Consider the following 17,520-nt stretch of genomic DNA (forward strand, 5'->3'; position numbering starts at 1 on the left):
CCTCACATCATATCAATGTATTAATACAAAAAAATGAATGTATCCAGACCACCATATAGAATACAAGCAGAGAAAAGACTAAGATATTGTAAAAAAAAAAAAAAAAATTATATAATATATATATATATATATATATATATATATATATATATATATATATATATATATATATATATATATATATATATATATATATATATATATACATACACAGACATACACACACACACTATATTACAGTTTTTCTCAAATGCTAAAACACATTTCACAAACGTTTCCTCCATGTTCCCCAATGTCTAAACACAACACCCTTTTCTAAAGCTACATAAACACAACCACACCTTCTCACCTCAAAACTCAAACTTTCACACCAAAAGAGCAGCTCGAAGCTTTCAAAAATGTAAACACTATACACATCATTACACACTACAGCAAAACAATTGAAAACACAATGCTCAATTTGTGAGAAGGTTCTTTGTTTCATAACTGCCAATGCATATTTTTGAAACTTTACAGTAATGGATGTTCTTAGATCTCTGTAGAGAATTAGGCATTTAGATTTGAGAGTTTCATATAAAGAGTATAAATCTATAGTAAATTCTGCATGTACACTACTGTAACACAACTCAATGCAAAAACAGAATCTATTGCACACAACGGTACTCTTAAAAACATGATCAGGGTGTGAAGTTTTTTTATTTACTTACACACACACACACACACACACACACACACACACACACACACACACACACACACACACACACTGTGCGGCATCATGTCGCTGAGCTGCATCGGGCCACATCACCTCATCCACATCGCAGGCTATATTGTCTCTTGCCAGGCACCGCGGGAAAAACGCCATGGAATGACGAATCCATCCTTGGAACGCCTTCACTGGGATGTCAACACAGGCCAGCTCCATTGCCCTTAGGAGGTTCTCTCTAGTGTATGGTTGTCTGTCATAAACCTTCCATCTCCATGATGAAAAGAACTCCTCTATAGGGTTCAGGAAAGGGGAGTAGGGTGGCAGACAGACGTTTAAAAAGTGGTTACTGTTGGTGGTGAACCACTCCCTGATTTGGTTTGTTTTGTGGAAGCGTACATTGTCCCAAATTATCACATAAATTTGATGTGCGGGCCCAGGATGGTGTTGTTGGCGGTCCAGGAGGATATCTTTTAGCTCCTCTAGGAAGGTAAGGAGACGTTGTGTGTTGTAAGACCCAAGGACAGCATGCCGGTGGACAAGCCCCTCCAAACCCATGGCTGCACAAAGAGTAATATTACCCCCCCGTTGGCCAGGAACCTCAGTGATGGCTCTTTGGACAATGATGTTACGGCCTCTTTGCCTTCGTTTCTGCAGGTTGAAGCCAGCCTCATCCAGGAAGAGGTACTCATGAGGTCTGGCCATCGTTTCCAACTGTAATATCCTCTGTGAAAATGTAAAAGTGCACAGGTGTTCAGAACAACAGTCAATCAGGTAGCACAGTATTGTCCAGAAGTAATGTAGGCCACTGAGCAACACAGTATGTCCACTAACTGCACTGTGAACATGGATGTATACTTACTTGCACATACTCGTAACGTAGGTCTTTGTGTCGTGCAGAGTTGCGCTCAAAGGGAACCTTATAGACCCTATAGACATCCGCATCTTTTGCCGCCAGAGAACTCAGTCTATTGTGGCCAAGCTGACATCATCAATGCTCTTAAAGTTGACATTATTGGCAATGACTTTGTCTCTGATCTCCCGGAGTCTGATGAAGTTGTTCTCACGAACCATATCCACAATGAGGGTTTCTTGTGCCGCTGTAAATATGGCAGCCCTTCCACCTCTATGTGGCATTCTTTCAACTATAAAGAAAGAAACATGTGTTGTCAGTTTTACAATACTGTAACAACTGATTTGAAACCAATAGACTACTTTCACAGGCTTGTAAAATTGTATTGTGACAAAGAAAGCAATAGAGTACAATACCTGTTGTGTTGTCTGCATGCCCTGATAATGGTGGCCATGGTGAACCTACTCAGGTTTGGATGGACTCGTAGTCCTGCTTCAGCCATTGTCATGCCATGGACAATGACATGGTCAATGACTGTTGCTCGCATCTCGTCCGTAATGATGGTGCGAGGTTGTCCATTGTGTTTGTTTGGAATCTTCAGCAAACTGTGCACTCTGAACTTGCTTTTGTACTTGTGGTCACAGCATTAGCAACAAGTGTCTTCAATTTTGAGTCGTTGTGTGTAATGAATGACGCCAGGTGTGTTCATTGTGTTCAAATATTGCTGACTGTGGCAAGCATTTTGCATCACATGAGCTTTCATTTGAGAATATGAGCAGAGTTCTTTTGCAACTTGTGTTTTAGCAAAAAAAAAAGTGTTAAGATTTATGAGAACGGAGGATTGTGTTTTGTGAATTGTGTCTTCATGTGAAATGTGTTTATGATATTGGAAAATGATGGCTAGATTTAGTAAATGTGTTTAGACAACTGGTCATTTGGTTTAGAGGATTGGCTTTTGTGTTTTAGCATTTGGGAAAAACTGTAATAATATTTGTACAGATTTAAGTAAAAAGAAAGTCCTGACAGGGCCACTAGAGGCTAGAGGGCAGTGTGAGACTCACATCTGACAACCAACTGCAGTTTATTATTATTATTATTATTATTATTATTATTATTATTATTATTATTATTATTATTATTATCATCATTATTATAGTTTTTGGGGGTTTATGAATGTTCCTTGCTTTGACGAGGATGTGTTGATTATATAACACCCAAATAACATTGTTTAATCAAACCAATTATTGGAAATGTAATCATTTTATCTCTTTGGGTTTCATAAATATGTAAATCTGCATATTTCTTGAGCGTTTTGGAATTCCTATTGTCCATTTCTGTTACAAGCACAATGCAGAAACACCAAAAGCTGTTTATTTATTACCAGGATTGAGTAAAAATTTGTGACAAATACATAAACCTCATTCATGTTTGCTAGCTGCATGGTTCCACTAGGGGTCGCAGAAGAACCTTCTGCATGTAAAGCAGATGTGATGACCACTACCCTATGGATCCACATAATCACCTGCACCTGCATATGTTTCCAGATTGCAACTTTTCAGCTTTGGGAAACTTGTTCCCAATGTACCCCAGCTTTCTGTTCTCGGTTGACAGGATTTCAAGTTATTTTCAAATACTGTAGTACATGATTAAATCATTAATATGAGAAAGATTAATCCTCATTATTGATCCTCATAGAGTGGCTAAGAGGAGCTACTCTAAAAAGCTGTAAAATCAGTTTTCAGCCAACGACCCTGCTTCAGTGAAGAAAGACCTGAGAGACATGGTGCAGTCATAAAAACCTGGAGCTTAACACGCTCAAAACAGTGGAGATGATTGTGACATTTGAGTCAGTGAATTTTCTAAGTTTAATTAATATTTTTCCAGTTAGAGTTTGAGAGATATGTTTCTATTTATGCACATTGGACATCAACCTTCTCAGCAGCAGGTTCCATAGTGTAGCGCTCATCACGTCTGCTTTACACGCAGAAGGTCCTGGGTTCGACCCCCAGTGGAGCCATCCCCTTAAGGCTGTGATTCTAAATGCTTTTTGTCTATTGCGGTTACAGGGCCCATGCACGCGATGAACATCAGGTGAGGGTCCCTGCCCGAGATGGTTCCTCCATATGAAGAAGGACACAGGTGAGATGCAACCTCCCTGAACTTATAAAAAACTGGATATGCAGAGAGAGCTTGATGTGGTCCCTCATGGGAAGAAAGTGCGAATGACATTTTAAGAGGGGGACAGACGGGTTGACCTGTTAAGACAGATGTGGTGTCATAGGAGCTTCTGTAGTTGGTCACGTCCAAAGCGATTCCCGTAGTGAAACACAGAGCGAGTTAGAAAAAGAAACTCATTTAATTTAAATTGTTCCACTGAGATTATCAAAAATGGTCCTATTTATGCACATTGGACATCAGCCTTCCTGAGTAACAGGTCCCGAAGTGTAGTGGTCATCACGTCTGTTTTACATGCGGAAGGTCTTGGGTTTGACCCCCAGTGGAGCCATGTTCTTGAGCCTCTGATTTTTATTTTCTACTAGCAGGATTTACTTGTATCTTTATTTTTGTTTAAGAAAAATATCAAGAATGTTTCCATTTATGCACATTGGACATCATCCTTGTCAGCAAAAGATTCCATAGCGTGGCAATCACGTCTGCTTTACGCTTAGAAGGTCCTGGGTTCGAGCCCCAGTGGTGCCATGCTTTTGGCCCTTTTCATCTAATTTTGAAATGCTTTTTCTTTATTACTGATACAAGCCCCCCCTCTTAAAAAGGCTTAACAGAGGATGTACTTTCTTCACCAGCTTAGAAAGTTCAACAGGGGTTGCTTTAATAACTGTCTGGTTCTGCTCAGCTGAAAAATCAGACATCAGAGGACTACAGAGGACAGTTTAGACGTCTGCAATGGTTATCGGTGTCCCCCTGCACACTTTTCAAGAACTGTATACATCCCGAGTGAGAAAAAGGGCTTTGAAAATCGTGTTAACCACTACACAATGGAACCAGTTAAGGTACCCTAATGGTGGAATTTCTTTCCCGCTAGCAGGATACAGTTTATTTTAGTACTTTTAGTATATTTAGTACTTTATATTTACTTTCATTTTATTATAATTTTTTTAATCTTGGCCACCTAGCACACGGGACTCAGCTTTTGTCTCTCCTTATTGTTTTAAGGCCACTTTTGTGTGTGAAGCAGAGGTGATTACAACCACGCTATGGTTCAAAAGAAGAAGAAACACACTCTTACATAATATTTGTTTTATACATGATTCCACTCGGAGTCAAACCCAGAACCTCCTGCATGTAAAGCAGAAGTGATGAATCACTACATGGAACCTGGGTTTTTTTGTTTTTTGCATTAAGTGCATTAAGATGCTGGAGATCTATCACTCGGTGGTCATGAGCCTACTGTGTGTGGTCTTCTGAGGAAGTGGCATTTTGCTCAGTAATGTCAGCAGCAGTAAGAAACTCATTTACATGGCTAAAACTATTATTTGGCAAAACCTGGGAACATTTGAGTCAGTGAGTTTTCTAAGTTTAATTAATATTTTTCCACTGAGATTTTGAGAGAGATGTTTATCTTTATAACATTAGACATAATCCTTTTCAGAAGCAGGTTCCATAGTGTAGCGGTAATCACGTCTGCTTTACATGCAGGAGGTTCTGGGTTTGACTCCCAGTGGCATCGTGTATAAAAAAAACAAATATTATGTTAGAGTGTTTTTCTTCTTCTTTTAAAGAATGTCCTGGTTTCGAGCCCCAGTGGAGCCATACCCTTGAGTCTCTCATTCTACTTTTGGAAAGCCAAAAGTTTTTGTCCAATGCTGTTACAAGCACAATGCAGAAAAATGCCAACCTGTTTTTATTTGCAGAATTGAGTAAAAATATTTCGGAATATCTTAACTTTCTTAACATAAGTGGTCACAAAAACAAACTTCATTCACCAGCTGCATGGTTCCACTGGGGGTTTAACCCAGGATCTTCTGCATGTAAAGCAGATGTGATGACTACTACATTATGGAACCACACAATCAACTAAACAGCAATAATGAGCAGAAATATCAATTCAGGCAAAATGTTTTCCAGATTGCAACTATACAGTTTTGGGAGATTAATGAGATTAATCCTCATCATTGATCCTCATAGAGTGGCTAAGAGGAGCTCCTCTAAAAAGCTGGAAAATCAGTTTTCAGCCAACGACCCTGCTTCAGTGAAGAAAGACCTGAGAGACATGGTGCAGTCATAAAAACCTGGACCTTAACACGTTCAAAACAGTGGAGATGATTGTGACATTTGAGTCAGTGAATTTTCTAAGTTTAATTTATATGTGTGTTTCTATTTATGCACACTGGACATCAACCTTCTCAGCAGCAGGTTCCATAGTGTAGCGGTCATCACGTCTGCTTTACACGCAGAAGGTCCTGGGTTCGAGCCCCAGTGGAGCCATGCCCTTGAGTCTCTGATTCTAATTTTGGAATGCTTTTCCTCCATTTCTGTTTCAACCACAATGCAGAAACATGCAAAACTGTTTATTTATTTCCAGGATTGAGTAACAATTTGTGAGTAATATATAAACCTCACTCATGCTTGCAACCTGCATGGTTCCACTGGAAGGACCTTCTGTGTGTAAAGCAGATGTGACGACCACTACCCTATGGATCCACACAATCATCTGCACAGCATAAATGAGCAGAAATAATGATTCAGGCAAAATGTTTTCCAGATTGCAACTATACAGTTTGGGAAACTTGTTCCCAATGTACCCTCAGCTTTCTGTTCTCGGCTGAGAGGATTACAAGTGCTTTTTAAATACTGTATGAGAGTGTGTGATCTGGAGTCTGTGCAGCGCCTGCTGTTCTCACTCTATTTATTCCAGCTCTTTTTTAAAGTAATGTTACATCCTCGATGACTTCAAACTTTACTCTTTACACTATTAATACAATTCTAAAATGAATTGTATTGATTTGTATGAATCATCTTGTACGAATTGTATGAATGAAGAATATTAATACATTTTTATTCACTCTATGTTGCTCGGTGGTCAGGGATAAAAACAGGTGTAAATCTGCATATAATAATAATAAAATTAATCATTTAAAAATACAAAAATATGTTTAAATGTAGACCTTTAGGTACTTAACCACCCCAGTGCTACTGTATATACAGTGAGAAAAATAAGTATTTGAACACCCTGCTATTTTGCAAGTTCTCCCACTTAGAAATCATGGAGGGGTCTAAAATTGTCATCGTAGGTGCATGTCCACTGTGAATTCTGACCCTCAAAGACCTGTTAGTCTGCCTTTAAAATGTCCACCTCCACTACATTTATTATCCTAAATTAGATGCACCTGTTTGAGGTTGTTAGCTGCATAAAGGCACCTGTCCGCCCCATACAATCAGTAAGAATCCAACTACTAACATGGCCAAGACCAAAGAGCTGTCCAAAGACACTAGAGACAAAATTGTACACCTCCACAAGGCTGGAAAGGGCTACGGGGAAATTGCCAAGCAGCTTGGTGAAAAAAGGTCCACTGTTGGAGCAATCATTAGAAAATGAAAGAAGCTAAACATGACTGTTAATCTCCCTCGGACTGGGGCTCCATGCAAGATCTCACCTCGTGGGGTCTCAATGATCCTAAGGAAGGTGAGAAATCAGTCCAGAACTACACGGGAGGAGCTGGTCAATGACCTGAAAAGAGCTGGGACCACCGTTTCCAAGGTTACTGTTGGTAATACACTAAGACGTCATGGTTTGAAATCATGCATGGCACGGAAGGTTCCCCTGCTTAAACCAGCACATGTCCAGGCATGTCTTAAGTTTGCCAATGACCATTTGGATGATCCAGAGAAGTCATGGGAGAAAGTCATGTGGTCAGATGAGACCAAAATAGAACTTTTGGGTCATAATTCCACTAAACGTGTTTGGAGGAAGAAGAATGATGAGTACCATCCCAAGAACACCATCCCTACTGTGAAGCATGGGGGTGGTAGCATCATGCTTTGGGGGTGTTTTTCTGCACATGGGACAGGGCGACTGCACTGTATTAAGGAGCGGATGACCGGGGCCATGTATTGCGAGATTTTGGGGAACAACCTCCTTCCCTCAGTTAGAGCATTGAAGATGGGTCGAGGCTGGGTCTTCCAACATGACAATGACCTGAAGCACACAGCCAGGATAACCAAGGAGTGGCTCTGTAAAAAGCATATCAAGGTTCTGGCGTGGCCTAGCCAGTCTCCAGTCCTAAACCCAATAGAGAATCTTTGGAGGGAGCTCAAACTCCGTGTTTCTTAGCGACAGGCCAGAAACCTGACTGATCTAGAGAAGATCTGTGTGGAGGAGTGGGCCAAAATCCCTCCTGCAGTGTGTGCAAACCTGGTGAAAAACTACAGGAAACGTTTGACCTCTGTAATTGTAAACAAAGGCTACTGTACCAAATATTAACATTGACTTTCTCAGGTGTTCAAATACTTATTTGCAGCTGTATCATACAAATAAATAATTTAAAAATCATACATTGTGATTTCTGGATTTTTTTTTTTAGATTATGTCTCTCACAGTGGACATGCACCTACGATGACAATTTCAGACCCCTCCATGATTTCTAAGTGGGAGAACTTGCAAAATAGCAGGGTGTTCAAATACTTATTTTCCTCACTGTATGTATATATATATATATATATATATATATATATATATATATATATATATATATATATATATATATAATTATTATATATATATATATATATATATATATATATATATATATATATATATATATATATATATATATATATATATATAATTATTATAATCACAAACTGCTTTTATAAAATGAACATGAAATAAGGCTGTAATACTGCACTGTATTTAACTGTCTGAACCAGATTTATTCTAGTTTTAAACATATTAATAGTCATTTTTATTTATTTTCGTTGTATTTTGATGTTTTCAATTTCATTGCAGTAAATTATGACTTTATGGTGGTATTTAATTTAAGTGTCGGTTTAGTTTTTAATCTATTACACAGTAAAAGCCTTAATATTTATAAATGTGTATTTAAAGTTAATTAAAATATTAAGGCTGTAATACTGCACTGCATTTAACTAATAATATTATTATTCTTGTTATATATTGTTATAATTTTAAATGTACTGATAGTTTTTATTTTGATTCTTTATATTTTGAAGTTTTATTTCAGATTAGTTTCAGATTATTTCAGATAAAACTAGTTCTGGAAGGAACAAGTCCAGAGACAATGAAATATAGTTATCATTTAGTTCCTAAAACCACATTAAATATGAATCTGTCATGCAGGAAATATAAAATGATTTTGTACTGACTGAGTAATGCAGCACTTATAAAATATTTGTACTACAACATTGTGTGTGTTTAAGACTGGTGCAGTATTGCATGACTCTGTTCTGTTCACTGTTTTAACTAGAAGTTTATCATGATTTCTGTTTAACTTAAACTTTGTTTTTTTATTTTGTAGATAAATTTAACGTTGCCAAGTGCAGAGATAAAAAAGGCAACATCAGAAGGCCAATGAATGCCTACATGGTTTGGGCGAGGAAACAGAGGCCCATCTTTTCCAAGGCCAATCCAAATAGCAGCTCTGCAGAGATCAGCATGCAGCTTGGGATCCAGTGGAACAAACTGAGTGAAGAACAGAAGAAACCCTACTACACTGAATCATGGAGGCTTAAACAGGAACATGAACAGTTGTTTCCTGGTAGGTGAACTTCCTTTATAGACAAATGGCAAAATAACAAAACAAACGCATCAATTCTGACACTTTTATTGTTTTTATGTTGCTTCTTACTCTTTAAATTCTTCTTTTCTATCATGTAGATTGGGTTTATAAACCGCTTCCAAAGAAGGGAAGGAGAAAAGGCAGTGTGCAGAGTAGTGACTCACAGAGGAGACCTGATCATCAACCAAACCACCACATAGTCATGAACATGCCAGAAGAAGTACCAGTCCATGACCTCGTGCCTGAAGTTAGTGATCAGTTCCCCGGCCTTAGCCACCAAGAACTGCTGTCTCCTAAAGACTTCTGCTTTGATCCTCCTCTTTTCCCTTCTGTTTCTGAGTCGACTTTCTGCCAGACCAAGTGAGTTAGTAAACTGCATTGGAACAGTTTCAGAAGAATGACATGCAAATGAAGTTTTACTCTGCATCTTAAATAATCGCCATAATCGCCACTCATTTACTTTAATATGCAGCTAAAATTGTGCACTTCTGTTTACAGCACCTGCTATGGGTCTGAGTGTACAAGCAGTGAGGTTCAGCTCGAGGACGAGGAGGAAATCACTTTGATCAACAACGACATCTTCTCCATGTTAAATGAGGAATATGGCTTTTTTAAAGAGTCTGGAGCCCTGAATCATACTGAAGACCCCCACAACAGCACTGAGATCCTGGATTCTGTACCAGCCTTTGATGTTGACAGCTTCGAGGATCTGTTGAAGCAACTTGAAGAAATGGAAAATGATTCAGGAAAAGAGGAAGATGGTGAAATACGAACGTTTCATGTACTTTAGTGTGCATGTTGTTTCACCAACTTCATTGTTTTATTTTATTTAAATAAATAAAGATTTTGAATTTTAATCATGTCTAATGTCTCTTCATCACAGAGAGCATTAAATGATGGTATTTTTTTTCTTGAAATCCACTTTAGTAAATTCAGTGATGTTTGATGTCCTTAAAGAAAAGGAATTTGACAGAAACTGAAGTTGAGGTATTTTCTTGCAGCTTTAGTGCTTTGTTCATTTTGAGCTCTGAAAGCAATATAGCTGACAGTTAATGTGGGGCAGAACCTGATTCACTTAAACATCTGTACTTTATAATTAATCACATGGATTGGCACAAGAAAGTGGATGATCTTTCAGCAGTCATTCTGACAGGGTTAACACTGGATTCACCTCACAACACCTGAACACTACTGCTGGATGGAGCAGCGGGTGCGTGCACGAGCGGCGGTTGGTGAATGGAGGGTGGAGCCGGGGGGAAACGAGCGGTGAGAAGCAGATCTGTGGCTGATGGGACTAATCAGTGTGCTCTGTTTTAGTGACTGGTGATGAGGAGAAAAAGGAGAAAGACACCGAGCAGAGCTGAGCACGTGTGTGTGTGTGTGTGTGTGTGTGTGTGTGTGTGTGTGTGATGTAAAGTGTTTGAGTAAATGTACTTTGTTACTGTACTTGAGTAACTATAAGTGACTTCTTGTCTGATGAACTGTTCTGTATTGGTCCTGTTTACTTCAATAGTAAGGAATGTAGACCTGAGATCCTGATTATTGGTCTTTTATTACCCATAAGGCAGTGGTTTTTACCCTTTTTTGAGGCGTGACTCATTGTTTACATGAAGAAAACACAGTGCATGTAGGGGTACGGCCTCAGGAGCCCTGCAGTAAGTGTGCTGTGTGCATGTGATTGATGAATGTGCAGGTAGAAATTCAACTGAAACTGCATTCAATCTGGTTGATTATCAAGCAAGTTATTTTTTAACTACATTTAAGTTCCCTGTTATAGGATAACTTGCAATTTTGTAAATTCCAACTGTATTTCCATTCATTCCTGTTAATACCGAAATATTCCTGATAATTCATATGGGAAGTTTCCAGTCTTGAAAATTCCTGCAACCACATTCCTAGGAAATACATGAGCTGTTCCTTGGTCTTGGGCACAGGGATATTTTGCCTGCCTTTTTTTTTTCTTTTAAGTTTTACATTGTTCTGATATCAGATGCCCCAAGAAATTGCAGTTTAGACACAGAAGCTTTGTGTATGTGAGGATCCTCTATAATTATTTGGAGAAAGAGTCTGGTGTGATTATGCCATGGCTTGGGAAGTCGGGATGTTGTTAATAAATGTGAACTGATTTAATGTCATACAGTGTGTCTGTGTTCTACATTACAGTGGGGTCTGAGGTTCGGTTCCTACCTGTGTTTTTCTTGTTCTGCCTTCTGCTTCAAATTCCTACATGTTCTTTGAAAACCAATTTACAGTAATTTTCTTTTCCCCCTTTTTCTTTTACTGTCTTCTATTTGTTTGTGTTTCTTTGAGGATACAACATACAATACAATACAATACAATACAATACAATATAATACAATACAATACAGGTGTGAATCTACCTGTATTTGAGAGTTTATTTGTTAATTATCCGCTAGGTGGCAGTAATGGCACACTTACCAGTAAGCTGTAGAAGAGCTCATGATCTTCATATCACTTCACTTTTGCCCTCAGACTCTCACTAGTGTACAGAGATGATTGTGGATTAAACATATTAATGTGTGAATGTTAGATTTTGTGTTTTCTTCAAAAGGGAAATCAGATCTTTACATTTTCAGCACACAGTTTACAAAGTCACAGTTTGCTGGATCCTTCAGCAAAGATTCAGCAGCCAAACCTAATGTAAATGTACCAATGCAGATTCATGTCATTGAAAAAGACCTTCATATGTCATTATCATCATCATTATTATTCTTAAGTTAATAATATACAATATGTGTCTTCAGCCAGTGATTCATCTTCATCCAGTCCTTCATCTGCATCCAGTCCTTCATCTGCATCCGGTCCTTCATCTGCATCCAGTCCTTCGTCTGCATCCAGTCCTTCATCTGCATCCAGTCCTTCATCTGCAGCCACACCTGCTGTTTATTCCAGTTCTGCTCCTCTAATTATTTATTTCCGGTATTTTAAGCCACTCAGAGACTTGATATCATTTTACTGTTTATAAATATTTGTGCTAATATTATATAGTTGTGTTATGATTTTACTTTTGTGGATTTACTGCTATTTGTATCTATTGTTTTGTATTTGTATTTGTACCTTTGTGTGTTTGCATCAATTATACTTTATCGTTTGACATTTTTGTAGCATTTTCAGTCATTAAAAATAAAATGTTTTATTGTACATAGAACAGTGACTCATGAATTATTCTGTGAACCTGCTGAACCCATTATCATCTTCATTATTATTATCCTTATTATTTATATATATATATATATGAACTTTATATGTTTATGATGTAAACAATTATAAACTCAATCTGAACAGAGTGGGGATCCTGATCATGTTCCTCATCATAAATCACTAAGAACGTGAACGTGATCTTCAGTCAATTTAGTGATCATCAGCACAGACCTCATAGTCCTCACCAGAGTCTGGATTCTTCTGAAAACACACACAAAAGCCCTACATCACCTCTAACCCTTTTCATCTAGTAGCAGCTCTACATTTAGCTGCAACTGCACTAATAATACATTACAAATGATACAAATGTACTATGATTTAAGTGAATCAATGCTTCAGTTCAGTGAGATTACAAGTTGGGTTTAAAGCTGTAGATTTTATAGGAGGGTGGATTTTATTTCTACATACTGTTCTTTCCTTTAAAAAAGGATTAAGGGGATGATTTGGGAAAAGGTAGAGGTTTATTCATGTTTACTCCAATAACATCACTTGGGAAGGGCAGATTTGATTCTACCCCTCTGACATCTACTCGGGGGTCTGCCCTGGAGAATTAGTGAAATGAAACGGTACGTGGCAGTTTTAGTCTACACATCATGTGTGTGTGTGTGTGTGTGTGTGTGTGTGTGTGTGTGTGTGTGTGTGTGTGTGTGTGTGTGTGTGTGTGTGTGTGAGGATACTCACCGACTTGACTCCTGCTTTTCCTGTTTTTAGGATCATGTTCATTTCATCCACCTGCACACAAACACACACATATACACTTCTATCACACGTGTGTCACGTGCATATAAAGAGTGAATAGAGGAGTGATGTGTGTGATTATGAATAGATGTAAATGAGGAATTTGTGGGTGGGGTTTTGTTACCACATGACCAAAACTTAATCATCATATTAATATAATATTATTTAACATAATAATACACTCGTTACTACAACCACTTATTACAAATCATTCCTAAATATAATATTAGTGTGTGTGTGTGTGTGTGTGTGTGTGTGTGTGTGTGTGTGTGTGTGTGTGTGTGTGTGTGTGTGTGTGTGTGTGTGTGTTTGCTCACTTTTGTTTGCAGAAGATCAGGATCAGAAATCATGTTCATGATTTCAAAGTTGTTTTCACTCCCAATCAGCATCCATGAAATTTTATTCGCTTCAGCCGGGTGGATTTTCTCTACCAGAGGCAACAGGTGATCATCTGCAGAGAGAGAGGGAGAGAGAGAGAGAGAGAGAGAGAGAGAGAGAGAGAGAGAGAGAGAGAGAGAGAGAGTGAGTTACTGAAACTGCTTGTGTGTGTGTGTGTGTGTGTGTGTGTGTGTGTGTGTGTGTGTGTGTGTGTGTGTGTGTGTGTATGTGAGTGTAACACTTACGTGCCATCTGGATCTGTATTTCAAAATCTGCAGACTCCAACATGTAAATGGTTAAGCGCTTCTGGGGTGCTGCAGCCATGGATACATCCTGCACATCTGGAACATGAGATGAAGCTGGACTCTGTTCTAGAGCTGGAACATGAGGTGGAGCTGGACTCTGTTCTACAGCTGGAACATGAGATGGAGCTGGACTCTGTTCTACAGCTGGAACATGAGATGGAGCTGGACTCTGTTCTACAGCTGGAACATGAAATGAAGCTGGACTTTGTTCTACAGCTGGAACATGAGGTGGAGCTGGACTCTGTTCTACAGCTGGAACATGAGGTGAAGCTGGACTTTGTTCTACAGCTGGAACATGAGATGAAGCTGGACTCTGTTCTACAGCTGGAACATGAGGTGGAGCTGGACTTTGTTCTACAGCTGGAACATGAGGTGGAGCTGGACTTTGTTCTACAGCTGGAACATGAGATGGAGCTGGACTCTGTTCTACAGCTGGAACATGAGGTGGAGCTGGACTCTGTTCTACAGCTGGAACATGAGATGAAGCTGGACTCTGTTCTACAACTGGAACATGAGATGGAGTTGGACTCTGTTGTACAGCTGGAACATGAGATGGAGCTGGACTCTGTTCTACAGCTGGAACATGAGGTGGAGTTGGACTCTGTTCTACAGCTGGAACATGAGATGAAGCTGGACTCTGTTCTACAGCTGGAACATGAGATGGAGTTGGACTCTGTTGTACAGCTGGAACATGAGATGGAGCTGGACTCTGTTCTACAGCTGGAACATGAGGTGGAGCTGGACTCTGTTCTACAGCTGGAACTTAAGGTAGAGCTGGACTCTGTTCTTCAGCTGGAACTTGAGGTAGAGCTGGACTCTGTTCTACAGCTGGAACTTGAGGTAGAGCTGGACTCTGTTCTACAGCTGGAACTTGAGGTAGAGCTGGTTTCTCATCCACAGTTGTGCGCTCTTCTACAGCAGGAACTGTGTTTACTGCTGGGGCATTTTCTTTATTTCGCTCTCCCTTCTGGCTTGGTGTGAAGGGAGTCATATTCTGAGTCTGTAACACAAAGACACACACAGCTGTAAACACTTCATTCCATTTTGTTTTATCAGATCATCATCACTGCTAGCAGAAAGCTCTTGAGGGAACCAGCTAGAGGAGGATCTTTAACCTTTTCAGCCAGTAACCCATTTAACTGCAATATTGAACTTCAGCATCAAATCATTTTAATGGGGACAGCATGGGGTGGTAGATGTTTAGGGTACAGTCTTCACCTGCACATTCTTCATCCTTTGCACGTTATGATGGACAGGGTTATCCTGGTGTTCTGGTCTCAGTAAGGTCTTCTGCTTGTTAATGAAGACCTGGGTGTGGTGGTTCTTCTCAGTCTCGCGCTCCTTACGAGACTTAAAGTGTTGGATGGAGCTGTAACACAACAGAGACACTGCTCTTAAACACCGCTGTTAGTCTTTATGCCGACACCAGAAAAATTACCCCCTGATGCTGACTGAAATCCCCTCATATGACCAAACCCACACTTTATATTAATAGCTTACACTTTATGGCCGTTAAGAAGTTTGCCATTGAGTTTCTCTTTTGCCAAATTCGCCGCCTCTGGAGACTCAAATTGGACGTATCCATATCCTTTTGTCCCCGTCTTGTAACGGACAACCTTCAGGAGAGACACGTCATGTCAACACACAATTCATATCAAACAGATCTAATACAGGACTTTAGTAGAAAACATGCTAATCATGCTATACAGATGTTATTCAGATCCAAACAGTTTAAAGCACAAACCCTGCATGACAGGATCTTCCCAAAGACTGAGAACAGGTCAAAAAGGGCCATGCTGTCAATCTTCTCCAGGTCCAAGTTCTTGATGAACAGGTTTCCGATGCCGCTTTTCCTCATGGTGGAATCCCTCTGAGACCACATGACTCTCATAGGGTTCCCCATAAGGAGCTCACAATTAAGTGTTGCCAACGCTCGCTCAGCTGAGGAAACAAAATTCATTACAGGTCATTCATTTCAGTAAAAAAGACTGGGGAAAGATGGGTGAGGAGAAAACACTCTCAAATTTTATTTAAGGCACAAAACCTGACCATATTCACATAATAAAGTAGTAAAATAATACAGAAATTACTCCTGGAGTATTAAGTAGACAATAAACTGGTGTAGATGCAGAAATAGTGTATCAGGGTTTAATGAGGATTTAATTACCATCGGCTCGCTGGTAAAAGTTGACGTAGGCGTAACTGAGTGAAACGCCGGTGTTCCAGTTCCTGCAGATCCGGATGGAGTGAACGTGGCCCACAGAGCTGAATTTCTCCATTAGCATGTTTTCTGTCACTTCATGGTGCAGATCACCAACATACAGTGTTGAAATACTCGAATTCATTTTTATCTAAAAAAAACAACAAACAAACAAACAAACTGTCAGTTATAAACAAGAGAATTAACACCAAACCTACAGTCTTAAACAGAAAAACATCAGTATGAGTGAACTACAATCAGTTTCTACTCTAAAATGTTAAAAGATTGTAAAACATACAGGTTTAAAAGATCTTACATTTCTACATTTCTCAGTACAAAAATTAAGTTAACAAAAAGCACAAAACAGTCTAAAAAGTATTCAGAATAACTATATATATAGCAAAGCTACTTATCAGGTACCTAATAGTCAGTAGTAGATGAATAGTTATAATGTTTATCAGTCGCTGCTGCTGCTTTTATTGCTTCTGTGTGTTTGTTTGATGGTTGTCAAGGAGATACTAGAATTTTGATGATGACGTCATAGAAACGTTTTTGCAGTATCACTCTGGTCACATGACCAGTTGGACACATGAATCACAGACACTTAAATAGCAAACACTATAGAAATATTATTTTAATACAAAACTAACTTCAAATATCAATAAGATAAAAATAAAAATGGTCCTGAATCCTGCATGTACACAAAACAGACCATTCATTCATTCATTAATTTTCTCCCGCTTATCCGTAATTCGGGTCGCGGGGGCAGCAGTCTAAGCAGGCCCCCGCCTTCGACTGCTGCCCAATCCTCACAGCACCGACCCTTACGGTCCCTCCTGCAGGTGGTGAGCCCACGGGAAGGCGGCCCCACGTCACTCCGACGTCACGGACCTTAATATTTCCCTCGTAAGGGACCAATGAATTCCATTTAAAATGCTTAAAAATGGTCCTGAATCCTGCATGTACACAAAACAGACCAATGAATCCCATTTAAAATGCTTTCAGTGATTCTACATCCTGCGCCTGATCTACACTGTGTGGACAAATGTATTGAGTCTAAATTTGACAAAAAAAATTAAGATTAAAAAAGCGATAATATTTCCAGAAATGTTGCAGTGAGCAGAAATGGACATTTCGGCTAATGGTGTAGGAGACATCATCATTAGCCTCATGCTAGCCGTGTTTGCTAGCGCTGTTTTTGTGTTAGCTAGTTTCTTAGAAAATTTTACTAAAAGTTGATCAAAAGACAAATACATTCGTTATTAAGACACTTATAGTTTATTTATAGCGCACTAAATGCAGAATATTTAGACCGACGATGAAAACTATTGAAGCTAAGATTATTTAGCCGGCTAATTAGC

General features: G+C 39.1%; 1 protein-coding gene across 1 annotated transcript; it reads right to left on the reverse strand.

Annotated features, from left to right (window-relative positions):
* Positions 1-1,669: 1,669 nt before the first annotated feature.
* Positions 1,670-16,733, reverse strand: LOC310730897 (uncharacterized protein; the record flags this gene model as incomplete). Its single annotated transcript, XM_083550124.1, has 9 exons — positions 16,580-16,733; positions 16,127-16,310; positions 15,704-15,900; positions 15,460-15,575; positions 15,178-15,328; positions 14,822-14,959; positions 13,220-13,270; positions 2,025-2,190; positions 1,670-1,851 (listed from the first exon to the last, which is right to left on the reverse strand). The coding sequence occupies exons 2-9, from the start codon at positions 16,302-16,304 to the stop codon at positions 1,670-1,672; spliced, it is 1,179 nt and encodes a 392-aa protein (XP_083406250.1). The 5' UTR covers positions 16,305-16,310; positions 16,580-16,733.
* Between the last annotated feature and the right edge of the window lie 787 nt (positions 16,734-17,520).

This window comes from Silurus aristotelis, assembly GCF_946808225.1.
Source record: "Silurus aristotelis genome assembly, chromosome: 1".
Classification (NCBI taxonomy): Eukaryota; Metazoa; Chordata; class Actinopteri; order Siluriformes; family Siluridae; genus Silurus; species Silurus aristotelis.